General features: G+C 41.6%; 1 protein-coding gene across 3 annotated transcripts in view; it reads left to right on the forward strand.

Annotated features, from left to right (window-relative positions):
- ZC3HAV1 (zinc finger CCCH-type containing, antiviral 1) overlaps positions 1-16235 on the forward strand; it is a 57002-nt gene extending 40767 nt beyond the window's left edge. For all 3 annotated transcript variants that reach the window (XM_032401481.1, XM_032401483.1, XM_032401482.1), the window contains 5 exons: positions 817-919; positions 2727-2808; positions 3426-3556; positions 3944-4077; positions 11935-16235. In XM_032401481.1, coding sequence (XP_032257372.1) covers positions 817-919; positions 2727-2808; positions 3426-3556; positions 3944-4077; positions 11935-12200 — 716 coding nt within the window. In that variant the 3' untranslated portion in view covers positions 12201-16235. The remainder of the gene's footprint in view (positions 1-816; positions 920-2726; positions 2809-3425; positions 3557-3943; positions 4078-11934) is intronic.
- Positions 16236-16807: the final 572 nt, after the last annotated feature.

Genomic DNA, 16807 nt, shown 5'->3' on the forward strand with positions numbered 1-16807 from the left:
GGTAAATATAAAGGAGTGGGATTGCTAGATCACGTAGGTACTATATGTTTAACTTTATAAGAAACTGCTAAAGTGGCTGTGCCATTTGATACTTTTCACTAGCAAGGTAAGATGATTTACTTTTTTTTTTTTTTAAGGTTTTATTTATTTATTTGAGAGAACGAGAGAGAGCACCAGTGCATGCGTGAGGGGACAGGCAGAGGAGGAGGGAGAGAGAATCCCAAGCAGACTCCCCGCTGAGTGCAGAGCCCGATGCAGAGCCCAATCCCACCATCCTGGGATCACAATCTGAGCCAAAACCAAGAGTCAGACGCTCAACTGCCTGAGCTACTCAGGCGCCCCAGATGATTTACTTTTTAAACAGCTCCCTCTGACTGCAACTTGGACCTGGGTCTACAGGATGCATGAATTGAAAATGACATTTCACACTTGATACAGAAAAATCCTTCAAGATATAGCTACCACATTCCAACCTATAGTCATGGTTGCCTGGTTTAGGACAGCTTACCTGGATGATGTCTTGTTATCTGGCTGCCCTCGTCCCTCCCTTTACTATCTGACTTTGATTTACAGATCCGATTAATTGCTGACTGCTCATCTCATTGCCTCTTTGTTTTCTGGGTCTTATCATAAGGGCAGTGAAGGATACAGGTTTTTAATCATGAGCAATTCCCATCCGAAAGGATTTTCTCTGTTCATACATGTTACAGTTCAGTCGTGAATATTTGCTGTGTGACTAGCCTATGAAAAATAACAGGACATCATTTTCTAGGACTAATTCTTGGTTCTTGTTTGTTTTCCTTTTTCTCTCTAAAGGCATGATTCAAACAAATGTAGCTTCCAAGACCCAAAAGGATGTTGTCAGAAGGCCAACATTTATGTCTTACAAGGCTGTGGAGCAGATGAAAAGTGGGCTCAAGTAAGTGTTCGGAAACACTGCCTATCGGCAGATGTTTGAAATGATCACCCATTGATCTCACCAATTTACTCATGAATCTGTGTTCTTGAAATCTTCCTGCTTTCATTACACAGTGGTTTCCTTTCGCATCATCTGTACTCGTGAAGCAGTACAGTGTGCCCGTAGGGGTAGACGAGCAGGAAATCCATCTCCCTCTGACTCCCAGGGGACTTCGGGCAAGCCTTCCGTACCTGGGCCTCAGCTGCTTCACTGTGAATGGCGGGCCTGATGGGCTGAGCCTCGGAAATAATCAAGTGCATGGTTAAAGGGGTTTTGTTTTGCTCTGGGTTCTTCTGTATGTCTTTAGTTTTGCTGAGTGGATTTACAGAAGGGAGGCTGCTGAGAAAGAAATGGAAGAAGAGAGGGATGTGTTAGCTGCCTGAGGGAGGAGATTTGGACAATGATACAGTTGATAAAAGGGGATTGTTTAAAGGAAATTTTGCTGTGGGGGATTCAGTGTCACTCCTCTGTCTCCTCATGAAAACTCAGAAAAATCTACATTGTTGATGAACGGTTGTGGAGATGGGTTTTTCCCCCCTCCAGGTGATAATAAGGTTACATAAAACAGATTTCAAGGTGGGTGTAAAATCAAGCATGACATTTTTCTAGTTGATTTATATAAATTTTTATCCAAACAAGGTATGTACATTGCATTTGGTAGATTTGTCCCTTAAGCCTCTTAATCTATTACATTTCCCCTCCTCTACTTTTTTTTTTTTTTAAGAAATTAGGTGATTCGTCCTTACAGAATTTTCCAAATTCAAAATGTATCAAATTGTATGCCCTGTATGCCCATCTGATAAGTAATTTCTGCGAGTTGATGGTTCGATTTAGAGGCTTGATTAGATTCAGGTTCCATTTTTGGTCAAGAAAACTATAGAAGTGGTACTTTGTGCTTCCTGCCACATCGTAATAAGAGGTACATAACGTCTAGTTGTCCTATTCTTAGTGATGAAGATGAGCCAGGGGGTGCTGGTCGGTCCAGTCTGACCCCTCTGTTCCAACATCTGATCTTTCACTGGATAGTTATCGTAGCTATTGGGGGTCATTGTTTCAATCCATTATTTCATTAGGGGTTAGAAAATGGTGGTTTTCTAATTCTGTCAATTCTGCAATTAATAGCTGTGAATTGTCTGTAAAGAAGACTTTTTCCTCCTGGGGGAACTATACCCTGAAATACAGTTCCTACAGGAAGGACAGCAGAATTCTTCCCCGTGCCTCAGTGTTCATTGTTTCACAAAGATGCTGTAAGATATCTTAATGCTCACGTATTAGGTCCTCTGAAGGTTGAGCAGGAATCTAAAAAAGAATGAATGCTTTTGCATTTTATTTATTTATTTTTTTAAAGATTTTATTTATTTTTTTGACAGACAGTGAGAGAGGGAACACAAGCAGGGGTGGGGAGTGGGAGAGGGAGAAGCAGGCCCCCCGCTGAGCAGGGAGCCCGATGCGGGGCTCGATCCCAGGACCCTGGGATCATGACCTGAGCCGAAGGCAGACGCTTAACGACTGAGCCACCCAGGCGCCCCTGCTTTTGCATTTTAAATCAATGGGAAAATCACGTTAATTTACCAAATTATGAATAATGACTATTTTTTTTAAAGCATGATTACTAGTACATCTATACCAGGACTATGCAGGAATATAATCCAAAATAAAATACAAAGAAAAAATTCTCTGGGAAACCTTGGCTTCGTGGCTGGAACTTTGGGACAGAACTTGGGCATATGGAACAGGGAACGAAGTGAAGTCTTTCTCTTCTCTGTAGCTATCAGCCAGCGCAGACCCCGTCAGACCCTCTATCCTCGACATTGCTTCCTCAGTGGGACTTTGGCTCGAGTGGATATGAGGTACTTGGTTTTTGCTTTTTGGTGTGTAAATTGTTTCAAGTGGGGGGAAAAGTACTTAGCTGTAAATGTGTGTATTTGTTTGGATGAAAGGATGAATGGTTTCCGTAAAACTCTTGGGTCAAGATTCGGTGGCATCCAAATGGTAACTGTGTTGGCTTCCCAGAGAGCAGCTGCTCTCCACAGGGCACCTCATCATCCAGCCGCGCACACGCACACTGCCTCACCTCCTCACTTAACTTGGATGGGGCAAGACTCCAGATCACGTAGCTTCCATATCATGCTCCAGCTTTGGGGGCAGGCCTCTCTGCTTGAGTGCCTTGCTCTAGCTTTAGGCAAAGGAACTCACCAGGTCATTAGAGTAAATCCAACACCTCCGGGGCGTCCCTTTGCCTTTAAGCATAATGCTAGCCCGAAGTCAGCCTGCACAGATGGTCCAGGTGCCAACTAGTTCATCACTAAAATGAACCTCCAGATGTGGAAACGCTAAGCCAGCTATGCCATCTGCTACCAGAGGCCTGGCAAGGACACCCTGTGGCATAGGGGGCCGCGCCTTGTGAACATAATCATGCTTTAAATGTCTCCTGCTTCACATTATACGTATTTTTCAAATTTTTTAGTTGTTAGAGATCGATAATCGGTGTCCGGAATATGCCATGATAAGTGAATATTTTAAAACTTCCATGAAAAATTTCAAGATTGAAAAGATAAAGAAGATCAAGAACACAAAGCTCTTGAATATTTTTGAAAGGTTGGTGGCCACATTCTCAGGTTTTTTGTTTTGTTTTGTTTTTAACGTAAAGTTTGAAAGGATTAGTTAAGGGCTATACTTTACAACCTATTCACTGGTTTATTTTATAGTCAAGAGTTTCTTCAGTGTCTGGTTGTTTTTTTCATTTTGTAAACTCGAACTTCTCTCTTTCAGCTTCAGTTTTACGACTCTCTGATTTAACATGTCTATCATTTAAAAGTTCTCACAAATTCACTTTTCTGTGTCTGGTGCATTCATGTTAGAAGCTCCATTCTGAAAATGGGTGGAATCCAATTTTAAGATGATTAGACTTTATTGGGATTAATGTCATTAACCATAGTGGGAGAGGAATGCTCTGGTTGTTAAGTCTCACATTTTCTCTATTAGGAAAAAAATGAAGATGAACAACAGAATGGAAAAACTCCTGTTTTATGCAACAAGCCGCATCCATGTGGAGTCTATCTGTAAGAATAATTTTGACTGGATCTTACATGGAACTGGTGAAACCAAATATGGAAAAGGTTTGTGCTGGAATAGAGAAGCCTGAATGGTAGAGTCATAACTCAGGCTCTATTACGAGTATAAGCCATGATTTGGTACTAACCAGCATGTGTGGGCTTTTGCTTGCATGGAGAATTAAGCTCATGTTAACCTTAACTGCCCAAATTAGAGTGGTACATTGATTTGGGACTTGATTGCTGTATCATAGCCCTGCTCCCGTCTTGGGTTTTTTGGGAGGTGGAAGGATGGAAGGGTCTCATACATGTTTGCAACCTCTTTGACCTGTTGGCCACGTTGTCTACCATTACTATTCACTTCTGCCTATGGCTCTTCCTGACTTAAGTCCAACCCTGCGAAGCTGCTATAAGTGGCCTGCCATTGCCACTGATGGGTTCTTTTTTCTCTTTTTTTTTTAAGGTTTTATTTATTTGAGAGAGAGAGAGAGCAAGAAAGAGAGCAGGAGTGGGGGGAGGGGGGGAAGGGAGAGGGAGAAGCAGGCTTCCCACTGAGAAGGAGCCCGATGCGGGGCTCGATCCCAGGACCCTGGGATCATGACCTGAGCCAAAGGCAGCCGCTTAACCGACTGAGCCCCCCAGGCGCCCCACTCTGCTCAGTTTTTAATAAGATTATTTTTTGGTGTTGGGTTGTACCTTCTATGTAATTCTTAAAACAAGCAAACACAACGAATCACTCATCTTAAGAGAACAACTAATAGTATATCAAGTTTCAAAGTGGGCTCAACTCCTACAATGAAGATTAAATTCACACACACTGGGGAAAGCAAGAAACCCATCAGTCAGCCAAAAAATATTTTTGAGTGCCTTCTACACACTAGATACTGGGGGACGTAGCTGTGAACAAAGTAGACATGGGCCCCCACCAAAATTACTTCACATAATTAATCAAATGATTGCAACTGTGTAACTACTGTGGAGGGAGTGAACAGGTCCTATGGACACCTAACCTGGCTGGAGAGGTGTTCCCAAGGAAAGGCACAGGAGGGATCATCTACATCAGAGTCCCTGTGGAGAGTGAGCGACAAGTGGTGTAAGATACGGCGCCACAGGAGGGAGTTGAGACTTGACCCTGAGGGTATGGGAAGCTAATGAAGGAGTTTAAGCTGGGGAATGACTTGATGAGAATTTCACGTGTATTAAGTTTAAATGCATCAGTAAAGGGGTGCCTGGCTGGCTCATTTGGAAGAGCATGCGACTCTTGATCTCAGGGTTGTGAGCTCAAGTCCCATGTTGGGTGTAGAGATTACTTAAGTAAATAAATAAACTTTAAAAAAAAAAAGCCTCACTAAAACTTACCTAGAAATGTTTGGAGAAAGCCGGATGACCACCTTGTCTCTCTTATGTTAGAACTCAAAGGAATATTTATCGTAGAAAATGGAAATATGATACATACGTGTTCTTAGGTTTTGACCCTAATTGGCTCTGGTGGTGACATGCATGGGCGTGTAGTCTGTTTTTCCTATACATGAAAGGGCACTGAAACCCTCTGAAATATATCCCGATAGTTTGATAGTGTTACTCACTTACTATCACTTTTCCTTTAACTTGATAAAAGAAGAGAGTTCCTAATAGCCAAGAAAACCCCCTGTGAGTGGTGTGGAACAAAGAGACAAAGATGGAGTCTGCAGTTCTCACAGATGGGCAAGGTGTCTGTTCAGGAACTGTGCCCCTTTTTCCCGTGTCACCCTCCCTTGAGAAGGTGGTGATCCTTCTACCCGGCCTGCCTCCTGTTACCCAGAGTTAGGAGGTATTTTTGTGTTGTTTGTATTTATTTTTCATCCCAACTTTCCCCTTGCATCACCTGTGATGGTATCAGTCCTGGCTAGATAGACGGGTATGAACCGTTGCGCCCATAATCTTAAAAAGTTCAGGCAGTTGTCCTAAAAGAGGCCAAGTGGTAGACCTCAGAGATACTGCTCCTCTCTGAGGGAAAACAAAGCCCCCCCCTTTCACACACGTGAAACCTCTCCCGTTAGGCTGTTATCTGCATGCTTTTGCATGTGACTGTGTTAAGGAGACTATCAGGAGAGTAAAATGTGCCTGGAAAGATAGGAAGGCTCTGGGCTACCTTTTGATAAATTGGAGGCGGGAAGAGAGCATCTGATGGGAGATTGAGGATCAGAGGGGAAGACAGGGTAGTCGGAGAGTTGATAAGGGCCTGGAAGCAGGAGCCGACCCACTGAGCAGTCTGCACTAAGGATAAGAACAACAGTTAGGTAAAAGCCACTCAACTTCACAGTCAGAGGAGATGATGAAAACTCCGATTTGGATAAAAAGTGGAAGCAAGGTGAAATTAGAAAAAGAAGCACATGCTTGGGGGCGGAGCTTCGCAAAGAAGGACCGGTCCTGGTTACCAATTGGATTCAAGAGGCCCGATGGGAGGCATAGAAGGCCAGGGAACATATTTGGGATCCAGGGTGCTGCAGGCATCGACGTCTATAAAATCTCCCAAGATTCTGCAACCCAGGGACCGCCCAGTGGTTGGAAAGAAAGAAACAAAAGTGTTATTTTTGATTATATGAGTGTCTATGTAGAAAACCCAAAAGAATCTACGGAGAATGGGAATGGTGGTATTCTGCCCAGGAAGTGGGAAACGTGTTCCTGTGACTCCTGTCCGTCATCCCTGACCCCCCAGCATGGTGGGGCCCCGGATGCCTGAAGAACCCAGGCAGAGCCAGCTTGACCCCTGTGGACTCCTAACCTAGAAGAAGGTCCTTTCCCTGGTCTTATTCAGAGTTCTTTCTAGTTAACAAAGCCTATTTTTTGCAATGCATATCTAGATCCTATTTTGGTAATCAAAAGCTGACCATGATTCTTTCTCCTTAAAGATTCCTTCCAGTGATTCTTATTCTCTCTAAGGCAAAGAATATGTCTGGCTAAAATAAAAGATGGTTACATTTCAAGAATTGTAAAAAGAAAAGAAAAGCACAATATTATCCCATTATGTCAATTATACTAGATAAATGAAAAAAATGAATAAAGTAGATTACAACAAGACAGCATATTGTGAAGTCTAAATATGACCTCTAGGGCAAACAAAAGCTAGCTAGGCAAAAAAACAAGACAAAACAAAACAAAACAGTTGGGAGAGGAGTGTTTATGAAGACCGGAGACTGACAAAGGCCAGGGAGGCTGTAGACAGCACAGGACATTTAAGGTCTGGTGGGAATGACAAAGGATAAAGCTGGAGCTGGGGGTTGGTGTCCGATCCTGAAACATCTTGCAAGCCTCTCTCTCTCCCTCTCTCCCCCGCCCCAGCTTGTGCTCGTTCTCTTTCCTCTCTCTCTAAAATAAATAAATTTTTATTTAAGATTTTATTTATTTATTAGAGAGAACACAAGCGGGGGAGTGGCAGGCAGAGGGAGAAGCAGGCTCCCCACCGAGCAAGGAGCCCAATGTGGGGTTCCATCCCAGGACCCCGGGATCAGGACCTGAGTCAAAGGCAGACACTTAACTGACTGAGCAACCCAGGCGCCCCATAAATAAATCTTTTCAAAAATAGCTGAATAATCAAATCAGTACTGAGACTTTATTACAAAATAGAAAAAAAATAATTTAACATACATAAAAGTAACTCAGTGCCATTAAAATATGCACAACTATCTCTGAATGTTGCAAGTAGGTTTTATGGCTTTTATCAAGCAATAAAAATGCACACTCAAGAAAAATATGGATGAAATTTTTGTCTATTGATTTTATTCCATTTGCTTTAAGTCAAATATATTTTTACCAGTAACTCCATACTATTTATTTGACACCTTTTCCATGCATAACTGCAGTTCACTTATCTGGAAAGATTCACTTTCTGAAAGAGAACTTGGAATTGGAAAGAGCGAACAACTGTGTTATGAGCAGCCTAAGTTGTTGTCATAAAATTCTTGTACGGAAGATTGTGTATGTTTTTTCTTGGGAGCTTCTCAGAATCATTTAGTCTTATTTCAAAACAGTGGTTGTTTTTTTTTTTTTTTTTTCCTCAGCCCAGCAAGTGTGGAGTGGGAGTAAAGAGACGCTAGAAGTGGGCAGCGAGAAGAAAATTAGCAGTTTTAGGTGGAGAATGAGAGAGGAAATGATCTGTAAGACACAAACACAACTTAACATTTTTCTTTCATGCTGTGTATAGACCATTGGTATAGGAGTAAATGGCTCTGTCCCCCTTAGTAACTCAAGAGGGCATCCCTATGTTGTAACACCATATACCAGCATTAATATGTACATCTGACGCATCAGGAAAAGAAAGGGCAGAATGACTTGTTCTATTTTTTTAAATCAGAGAAATGTATGTGTTTTAGAAAGATTTCCTTACAAAATAGCTTAAATTGTTTAGAAGTTCCAGAAATTGACGTATGAGGAATGGCTCTTTGCAGACACTTAAAAATGACTTATGACCGTTCTAGGATGCGCAGAGATGGGCAGTGTGATACAGAGTTTGTGTGATAGAGAGTTTATAGAGGGTGACCATCAAAAGAGAGATAATAAAAATAAAGAAGGCCCAGGGGTGCCTGGGTGGTTCCATCGGTGAAGCGTCTGACTTCAGCTCGGGTCATGATCTCGAGGTTCTGGGATCGAGCCCGAGTCAGGCTCCCTGCACAGTGGGAAGTCGGCTTCTCCCTCTCCCTCTCCGTCTGCCCCTCCCAACTTGTGCATGCTCTCGCTCTTTAATAAATAAATAAATAAATAAAATCTTTAAATAAAAGTAAAATAAAGAAGGCACAGCCTCTATCCTCAGGGGATAGCAGAGTCGTATAGAGGGCATCTGTAGTTGGTTAACTGGTAAAACTGAGGAGCTGGAACTAGCTAGGGAGGACGGTCTTTGGCAATGAGGGAGGTGGAGTGGGTGGCCCAATAGAATTGTGGTGGGATGATGATTGTCATTTGTGTCCTTGGTCATTTTCCAATTATCTACTGGCCTACTTTATAAGATTATAAAAAGATCCATATGGACACTTAAAAAAATTTTTTTTTAAGATTTATTTGTTTATGGGCTCCTGCGTGGCTCAGTTGGTTAAGCGACTGCCTTCGGCTCAGGTCATGATCCTGGAGTCCTGGGATCGAGTCCCGCATCGGGCTCCCTGCTCAGCGGGAAGCCTGCTTCTCCCTCTCCCGCTCCCCCCTCTTGTGCGTGCTCTCTCTCTCTCATTCTCTCTCTCAAATAAATAAATAAAATCTTAAAAAAAAAAGATTTATTTGTTTATTTGAGAGAGAGAGAGAGCACGCAGAGGGAGAGGGAGAAGCAGACTTCCCACTGAGCAGGGAGCCTGATATGGGGCTCAATCCCAGGACCCTGGGATCATGACCTGAGCTGAAGGCAGATGCTTAACCGACTGAGCCACCCAGGCGCCCCTGGATTCTGTCTTTTAAATATAAGCTTGTTGTGGTCACACATCAGTAAAAAAAGAAAGACAAAAATACAACAGGAAAAAAAGATATGGAAAAGCAGTTCCAAGAAAGAGCATACAAAATATGCCAATAAGCATATGAGAAGATGCTTAATGCCGCTAGTATTGAAAGAAATGCATATTAAAATCAGATTTTTTTTGCACTTTGTATTGACAAAAATTAAAAGGATAGTTGATATCCAATGTTGGCAAGGTTTGGAGAAATGGGACTTTCTCCATTGCTGGTAAAATCTTTAGACTGCTTCTGGAGGGCAATTTGTAATATCTGTCAAAATGCAATACGCTCATGTCCTTTGACTCAGCCATTATAGTTTTGCAATCTGTTCTATAGAAATACTTATACAGGCTCTCAAAGGTATATTTACTAGGATGTTTTAAAAGTATTTATTTAGACATGTTCTTGGTAATAGGAAAAAATAAAAGCCACATCTTAATCAATACAAGAGTAGTTAAATTATGATACCTCCATACAATGGAATTCTGTGCAGCCACTAAAAAGAATGAGGTGGGGTTAAATGGGGTGACAGCAAAATTTCTAGGACTAGAGTGTAAAAAAATGCAGAACAGTTCATTCAGTATAATCTTCTTAATGAACAAATAAAAGAGGGGCACCTGGGTGGCTCAGTCATTAAGCGTCTGCCTTCGGCTCAGGTCATGATCCCAGGGTCCTGGGATCGAGCCCCACATTGGGCTCCCTGCTCTGCGGGGAGCCTGCTTCTCTCTCTCCCACTCCCCCTGCTTGTGTTCCCTCTCTCACTGTGTCTCTCTTTGTCAATAAATAAATAAAAATCTTAAAAAAAAAAGAAAAAAAATGAACAAATAAAAGAACATCAAACTGTACCAGAGTAAATGTGTTATATATGTATGTAAATGCCTAGAAACAGGTGAGAGAATCCCCATCAAGTCAGTGACTGTTTGGGAGGGACAGTGGTTTGGGAAATGGTAGGTCAGTACAGGTGGACTTTCATTTCTTATTCCAAATATAGTTGAACATCATTTACTCAGAATATCCATTATCTGACCTATTTAGGATAAGCAGTATTTCTGGAATTCAAACACCTAAATTATAAAAAAAAAATAAGTAATAAAAAATAAATAAGATAAATGAAAAAATATTAAGCACTTGTTACCATAAATAAAATGAATTCCTTTTACTAATTAACTTTTGCATACAAAATCAGAATTTTCAAATATATATATACACATTTCTTTTATTTTTTTAATTTAAAAAAAATTTTTATTTAGCGTGAGCAGTGGGGGAGGGTCAAAGGGAGAGGGAGAAAGAATCTCAAGCAGACTCCCCACTGAGCACTGAGCCCGACATGGGGCTCGGTCCCATGATCTTGAGATCATGAGCCTAATCAAGAGTCAGATGCTTAACTGACTGAGCCACCCAGGCACCCCCACAGTTCTTTTAAAAAGACAGAAAACTGGGGCACTGGGCTGCTCAGTCAGTTAAGCAGCTAACTTCCACTCTGGTCATGATCTCAGGGTCCTGGGATAGAGCCTCGTGTCAGGCTCCCCACTCAGCGGGAGTCTGCTTCTCCCTTTCCCTCTGCACGCACCCCGCGACCCCATGCTGTCTCTCTCAAATAAATAAATAAAATCTTAAAAAAAAAAAGAGAGAGAAAAGTATCTGGCAATGACAAAAATTAAAATAAGAAATTTTAATTTGTCAGGAGATCACTGTTGATCTGCTGTGTACAGAAACCTCAGTGATGCAGCGGTGCCCGGATGGCTCAGTCGGTGGAGCATCCGTCTCTTGATTTAAGCTCAGGTCATGATCTCGGGGTTGTGAGATGAAGCCCTGCCTCAGGCTCCGCACTGAGAGTGGAGTCCTGCTTGGGATTCTCTCCCTCCCCCTGCCCCTCCCCTGCCGCACACACGCATGCGCACGCTCTCTCTCTCTCTCAAATAAAGTGTAAAAAAAAAAGAGACCTCAGTGATGCAGAAGTTGCTTTATGGTTGAGGAGGACGATAGATGAACTGTTTTGGAAAGGTCTACCAGGGTCAGTTGCTTGCCGGTACTACGCCCCCCTCTTTCACATTTTCTAGGACCTTCCCATCGGTAGTAAATGACCTTTGTTCCTTAAAATGTACACATTAGAAAAAGGCCTCTGCTGGAGTATCGTTGGTTCATCAAGTTACAATTCAGCTCACCCTGCAGGATTTGCATGACTTGGGCTGCTGTGAGATCCCCACTTGGTTACTGTCCCAGTGGCTCACACCATCCCTGGGGGCCCCTGCACAGTAGCAAGTGTTTCTGTTAGTTCAGTAGGGTTATATACTGGATTCGAAGAAACATTTTTTTCAGTACAAAAGAAAGTTTATCAGTATCAGTAAGGTGTTGCTGACACATGCTTAGGGGACGCTTATCATCTGATGGTATGTAAATAATCTTACAAACTACGTGCCTTCTTTCATAATAATTCTTTACCCTTTCTCTTTTTCTGATGATTTCTAGGAATTTACTTCACAAAAGATGCCATCCATTCCCATAAAAATTGCCAGGGTGATACCAAAAACATCGTTATGTTTGTAGCTCGAGTCCTGGTTGGAGATTTTACTCAAGGAGAGATGGGAAGCACCGGCCCTCCCCCACCACCGTATGACAGCTATGTGGATATAAGGTTGAATCCCTCCGTTTTTGTCATCTTCGAGAAAAATCAGATTTACCCAGAATATGTGATTGAATATACTGAACTAGACAAATCCTGCGTGATTAGTTAGGAGTGATGAATACAGAGTCATAAAGGAGGCCATCACCCTTCTGTTCACTTACTGAGCCAGGTTGCCCCACATAGTACATTTTTACATTTCTCATCTAGTTATCAAATGCCTTAGATCAGTGGTTCCCAAACTTTGCTACACAACTGAATCGTCTGGGAAGCTTTTTAACAAGTCCAATGTTCAGATGGCATCCCGTGCCAACTAAATCACTGTTTCTGGTGTGAGAGCTCGGCAGTGGTACTTTTTTTAAATCCCAAGGATTCGAACGTGTCATAGAGTTTGGGAACCACTGCTTAGATATAACTGAGAAAGACGGATTTCTAAAACATCTGTAACTGCCAACAAGTTTCTCTCCCAGCTACTCTTCGTTTACTGTATGACATGGTTAAATTTTGGTTAAATTGAAAGAAAATTAATTTGGGCAATTTGAGAGAAATCTAAAAATGCCTATGGAAGTAAGGACATAAGACCGTACCGCCTTGGATAGAAGATTATGGAAAGTTGGAGGGGGGGAGGTTTAGGAAAATGCCGGGGCGGTGGGGAGGAGAGAAAAGGTAATTTAAATGCCATTACAGATGTAACTGTACCGTACCTTCGTGGTAAAACTGAGTTGGGGCACACATTTCTTCATCTCTAACGTTTATTTAGAGGACCCCATCCAGGCTCGTTCTCTGGAATGCAATGAAAAGAGCCACAAACTGGCTCTTTATATAATTATGGCAGAGTAGACATTTATATTCTAATATATGATTATAGAGAAGGTTTTCAGGTTGGACTTTCAGGAAGTGTCTGTATTGTGGGGGGTCTGAGTTGTAGTAACCAGACTCACAGAAGCATGACTGATAAACCTGAGTGCTAGTGTAGTTGTTCGCTCTAACAGATGAGGATCACCGAGGAATTAGGAGCAAGGCCATCCCTACTGAAGGATAGGCCCCTTAAGGAGGCGAGATTTGTTTCCTGGTGAGCGTGGAACCAGAACAAAGAGAACAATGCTTCAAACAGGTCTTACACCTGCAAGGGGCTTCTTTTTTTTCCTAAATATAACGGATTGTATGGAATTGAAGTACAATCAGTTTTTAAAGCAGATGAGGTTCCTGGACCAAGATTTCTTTCCTTATCATGAATCAGATTTTTCCTTCCAGTTTTTCTTTTCAGCATTCTGTACCGCTTACCAGTTTCCTGTTGTAACTCCTGCCAGCAGACATGTTATCAAAGTTAATTAGCATTAGAGTTGATTTTATATTAGTCAGATTGTAGATCAGTACAAACATCTCCACAACCCCTTGGTTTAAAGGACTCCACCGGTAACAAATGTATAGAGATTTTTTTAGGGCAGGGTTATTTTCTGGTGGGTTTGTCACAAATAGTTACTCTTACTCGCTTTTTTTTTTTTATGGTAGTATGTTTTGGAGCTTTCATTTCCTGATCTTGGTTCTCACATTTTCAGAGATGCAATTTGTCCAAATCTGATTGCTCATTAGGCATCTCTACTTGGATATTTCACAGACACCTCTAAAGTAACATGTCTCCAGTGGAATTCTCAATCTGCTTCCTTCAAACGAATCACCTTCTCCCCTAGTATTCTGTATCCAGAAGTCATCCTTGACTTCTTCCTGTCCTTCTCCCAAACTGTTCCCAAGTCCAGTTTTCCTTCTTAAATATTTCTTTGGCCCCTTCTGAGTTGTTCTTTACTTAGCAGTAAGAATGGTCATATTTTAACTTTTTTTTTTTACGTAATAATCTTTAAAAACACAAATCTGATCATGCCTTTAGAATAAAGGTCAAAATCATTATTATGGCCCCACATGATTTCTCCCTCCCCTGCCCTCTATCATTTATTTTCTTCTACTGAAGCCACTCTGGCTTACTTTTAGTTCTTTGGTACACCTTTTCCCCTAGCTCAGTGGTTCTCAATGAGCATGCCTGCCTTTTTTTTTTTTGACAAATACATTGTAACATCTGCTTTATTATCCTCAAAGTGCAATCCAGTAGTAATATACTCTACCTACACATGATTTCAGAAATAAATTTAAAATTAATTAAAATTAACATTAGCATAAAAGGAAAATAAAAGTTACATTACTTGGGCACGACTATATTAGAAGACTTAATTAAGTAATCAGATGTTTATACCTACTTATAATGGGCAAATTTACAAGAAGGTAGAAGATAAAAATTGACTTTATACAAAGTATGGGAAAATGAAAAAGCAGGGATAGGAGTGGACCTTAGAATAAAAACTAGTGATGCATAACTTTTTTGAATATGATAGTACTTATAAGAGAAATATTGAAATAGCCTTAATTGAAATAAAGATACTATGCAAGAAAATCTACAGACTGTCGACATGGAGAAAATGAGGAAATATTCTATTTTTTGCAGACGAGCTGTAGCTCATACAGGAATGTCTAGTGAGACATTCAAAATTCGTGTAGGGTGCAGAATAGTTTCTTATTGTGAGGAACTGTCCAGTATGTTGCAAGATGTTCGGCATACTTGGCTCTCATATACTAAGTGCCAATAGCACCCTCTCCTCCCCCCAGTTATAGGGCGACCATAAACGCTATCAGATCTACTCACCCTTTCCAGAGCAGTCACATTTTTGTCACATCCCATTTGTTGGCCTGAGAGCACTCCTAGGTGATACAATCTACTTACATACAAGAATTTCTTTAAAAACCCATTTAACACCCCAACTCTGTTAAAATGGAAAAACAGAAAGAAAGAAATCTGTAATGAAACTAAAAGGATTTTCAGTATGTAAATGCTCAGGCATGACTATGCTATCTATCCGACATCATGAAGTAGATATTTACTCCTACTTACAGTGAATAGGTTTGAATTTCAAAGTCGTTCCGAGGCTACTTCTGATAAAGAAGTACAGGAAAATGAAAGATGAGAGGTGTGGGTGACTCGAGGATGAAAATCAATGTTAGAGTGAGTCGTAACAGACCACATACCTTCTCTGTATGTGGTGAGGGAAAGAGTGCAATTACCTTCACTGGTATAAGGATAACAGATTGTCTAAGAGGGAAAAATGAACGATATTCTCTCCGGCGAGCTGTAGGTCCTACATAAATGTCCAGCAGGACATTAAAGAGGCGAATAGGGTACAGAATAATTCTTCGTTGTGTGGGACTCACCCATCCACTGCAGGACATCCGTTCTCCCTGGCTGCCTCCACTCAATGCCAGTAATAGTTCTCACCGATTATGAAGCCAACAACCCATCCACTTCCAAAGTACCACAGTGAGAACCACTGACTTAGTTAATGTCTAGCATCCTCACATTCGCTTACTTTTACCTCCGTAAGGAGTCCTTCTATGGAGTAGATGAGATGCTTGCTTCCCCAAACCCCGGTTTTTAAAAAACCATGTGCCCTCCTTTGTTCATGTTTAGCATCTCTCCAACTTGCGGTTGTCTGCTTTCTGCATTAGAATGTAAGCTCCTCCAGGGCTGAGTCAACCCGTCTTGTTCACTGTACCGTACCTGTTACTTTGTTACTACGCTGAGTGTTTGATACGGATACCTTGGATACATTGTGTTGAATAAAGTAAGCTCAGCTGTTTACATTCCAGCCGTTGAGTTGTATTTCTTCTTCCTCAAGCGTAATTTGAGACTCTCCAATAAAGAGAAATATTAATTTTGCCCTGCTGTCTGAATTGACTGTATTTATTTCTAGGTATCTCCAAAAAGGTAATCAGCGGCAGACACTAACTTATTCAGTGGGGGCTAGAGGATGTGTTTGCCCTTTCTGGCTTTTTCATTCCAGGACTTGATGACCAAAGAGCTTCAGTAAGAGGCAGGGTGGTGGTGATGGCACAGCTCACGGTTGGTCGGCACATCTTTTGTCTCAGGGCTTAAAGAAGGAGAGGCTGAAAGCGTGAATATACCTTTCTTCCTGTGGTCCCAGGGGTGGGTACAGGGCCTGGCTGAAGTACAAAGGTTAAAAATATCCTATCAGTCCCTCCTTCAAAAGCCCTTCTCCACTCATTCTTTTTGAATCACAAAGCTTTGGATGGAAAGAAAGAGGAAGAAAATCCCTAGAGGGCAGCATAAATTTGATTCAAGTGAAGGTAAAACCCATTGGATTTGGATCTCAATGTAAGTAACGTACAGCCAATCCTTTGCTCTCGAAGCACCCACGTTCAAATACACAAAAATGCTAGCAAACCAAGTGTGGGCAGATTTGATTTTTCCCCAACTAGTTATTTGTTCTATTTGTTTATTGCTTTGTCATCAAAGGCTCCCCATTTTCCAGAAATGTTTATTTGAGAAGATTCTATTTAAAGTCTTAATTTTTTGTTCTACGCTTGGGAAGAGTTGCCATTCGCTGGTTTCTGTGGTGGAAGGAGAGCTAGGGAGCAACTATTTCAGAGACCTTTCCTACTGTAAAGATAGCTACTGTAAAGGGCAATGCATGCTTGGTGCTAAACGCGTAATTAGAGCGACCGGGGCCATGTTGAAGGACGCAGCTGGGAAAGAGCAGGGGAGAACAGGTAGGTTCCATTTAGAATGTTATAACTGTGATATTAGTGCAGGTCTTCGGAGTGACTTGTTCAAAAGCCTGTGCTAGATAAGTGTGCCTGGAGCGGTCAGCAGTTTGT

This window comes from Phoca vitulina, unplaced genomic scaffold, assembly GCF_004348235.1.
Source record: "Phoca vitulina isolate PV1807 unplaced genomic scaffold, GSC_HSeal_1.0 scaffold4, whole genome shotgun sequence".
Lineage (NCBI taxonomy): Eukaryota > Metazoa > Chordata > Mammalia > Carnivora > Phocidae > Phoca > Phoca vitulina.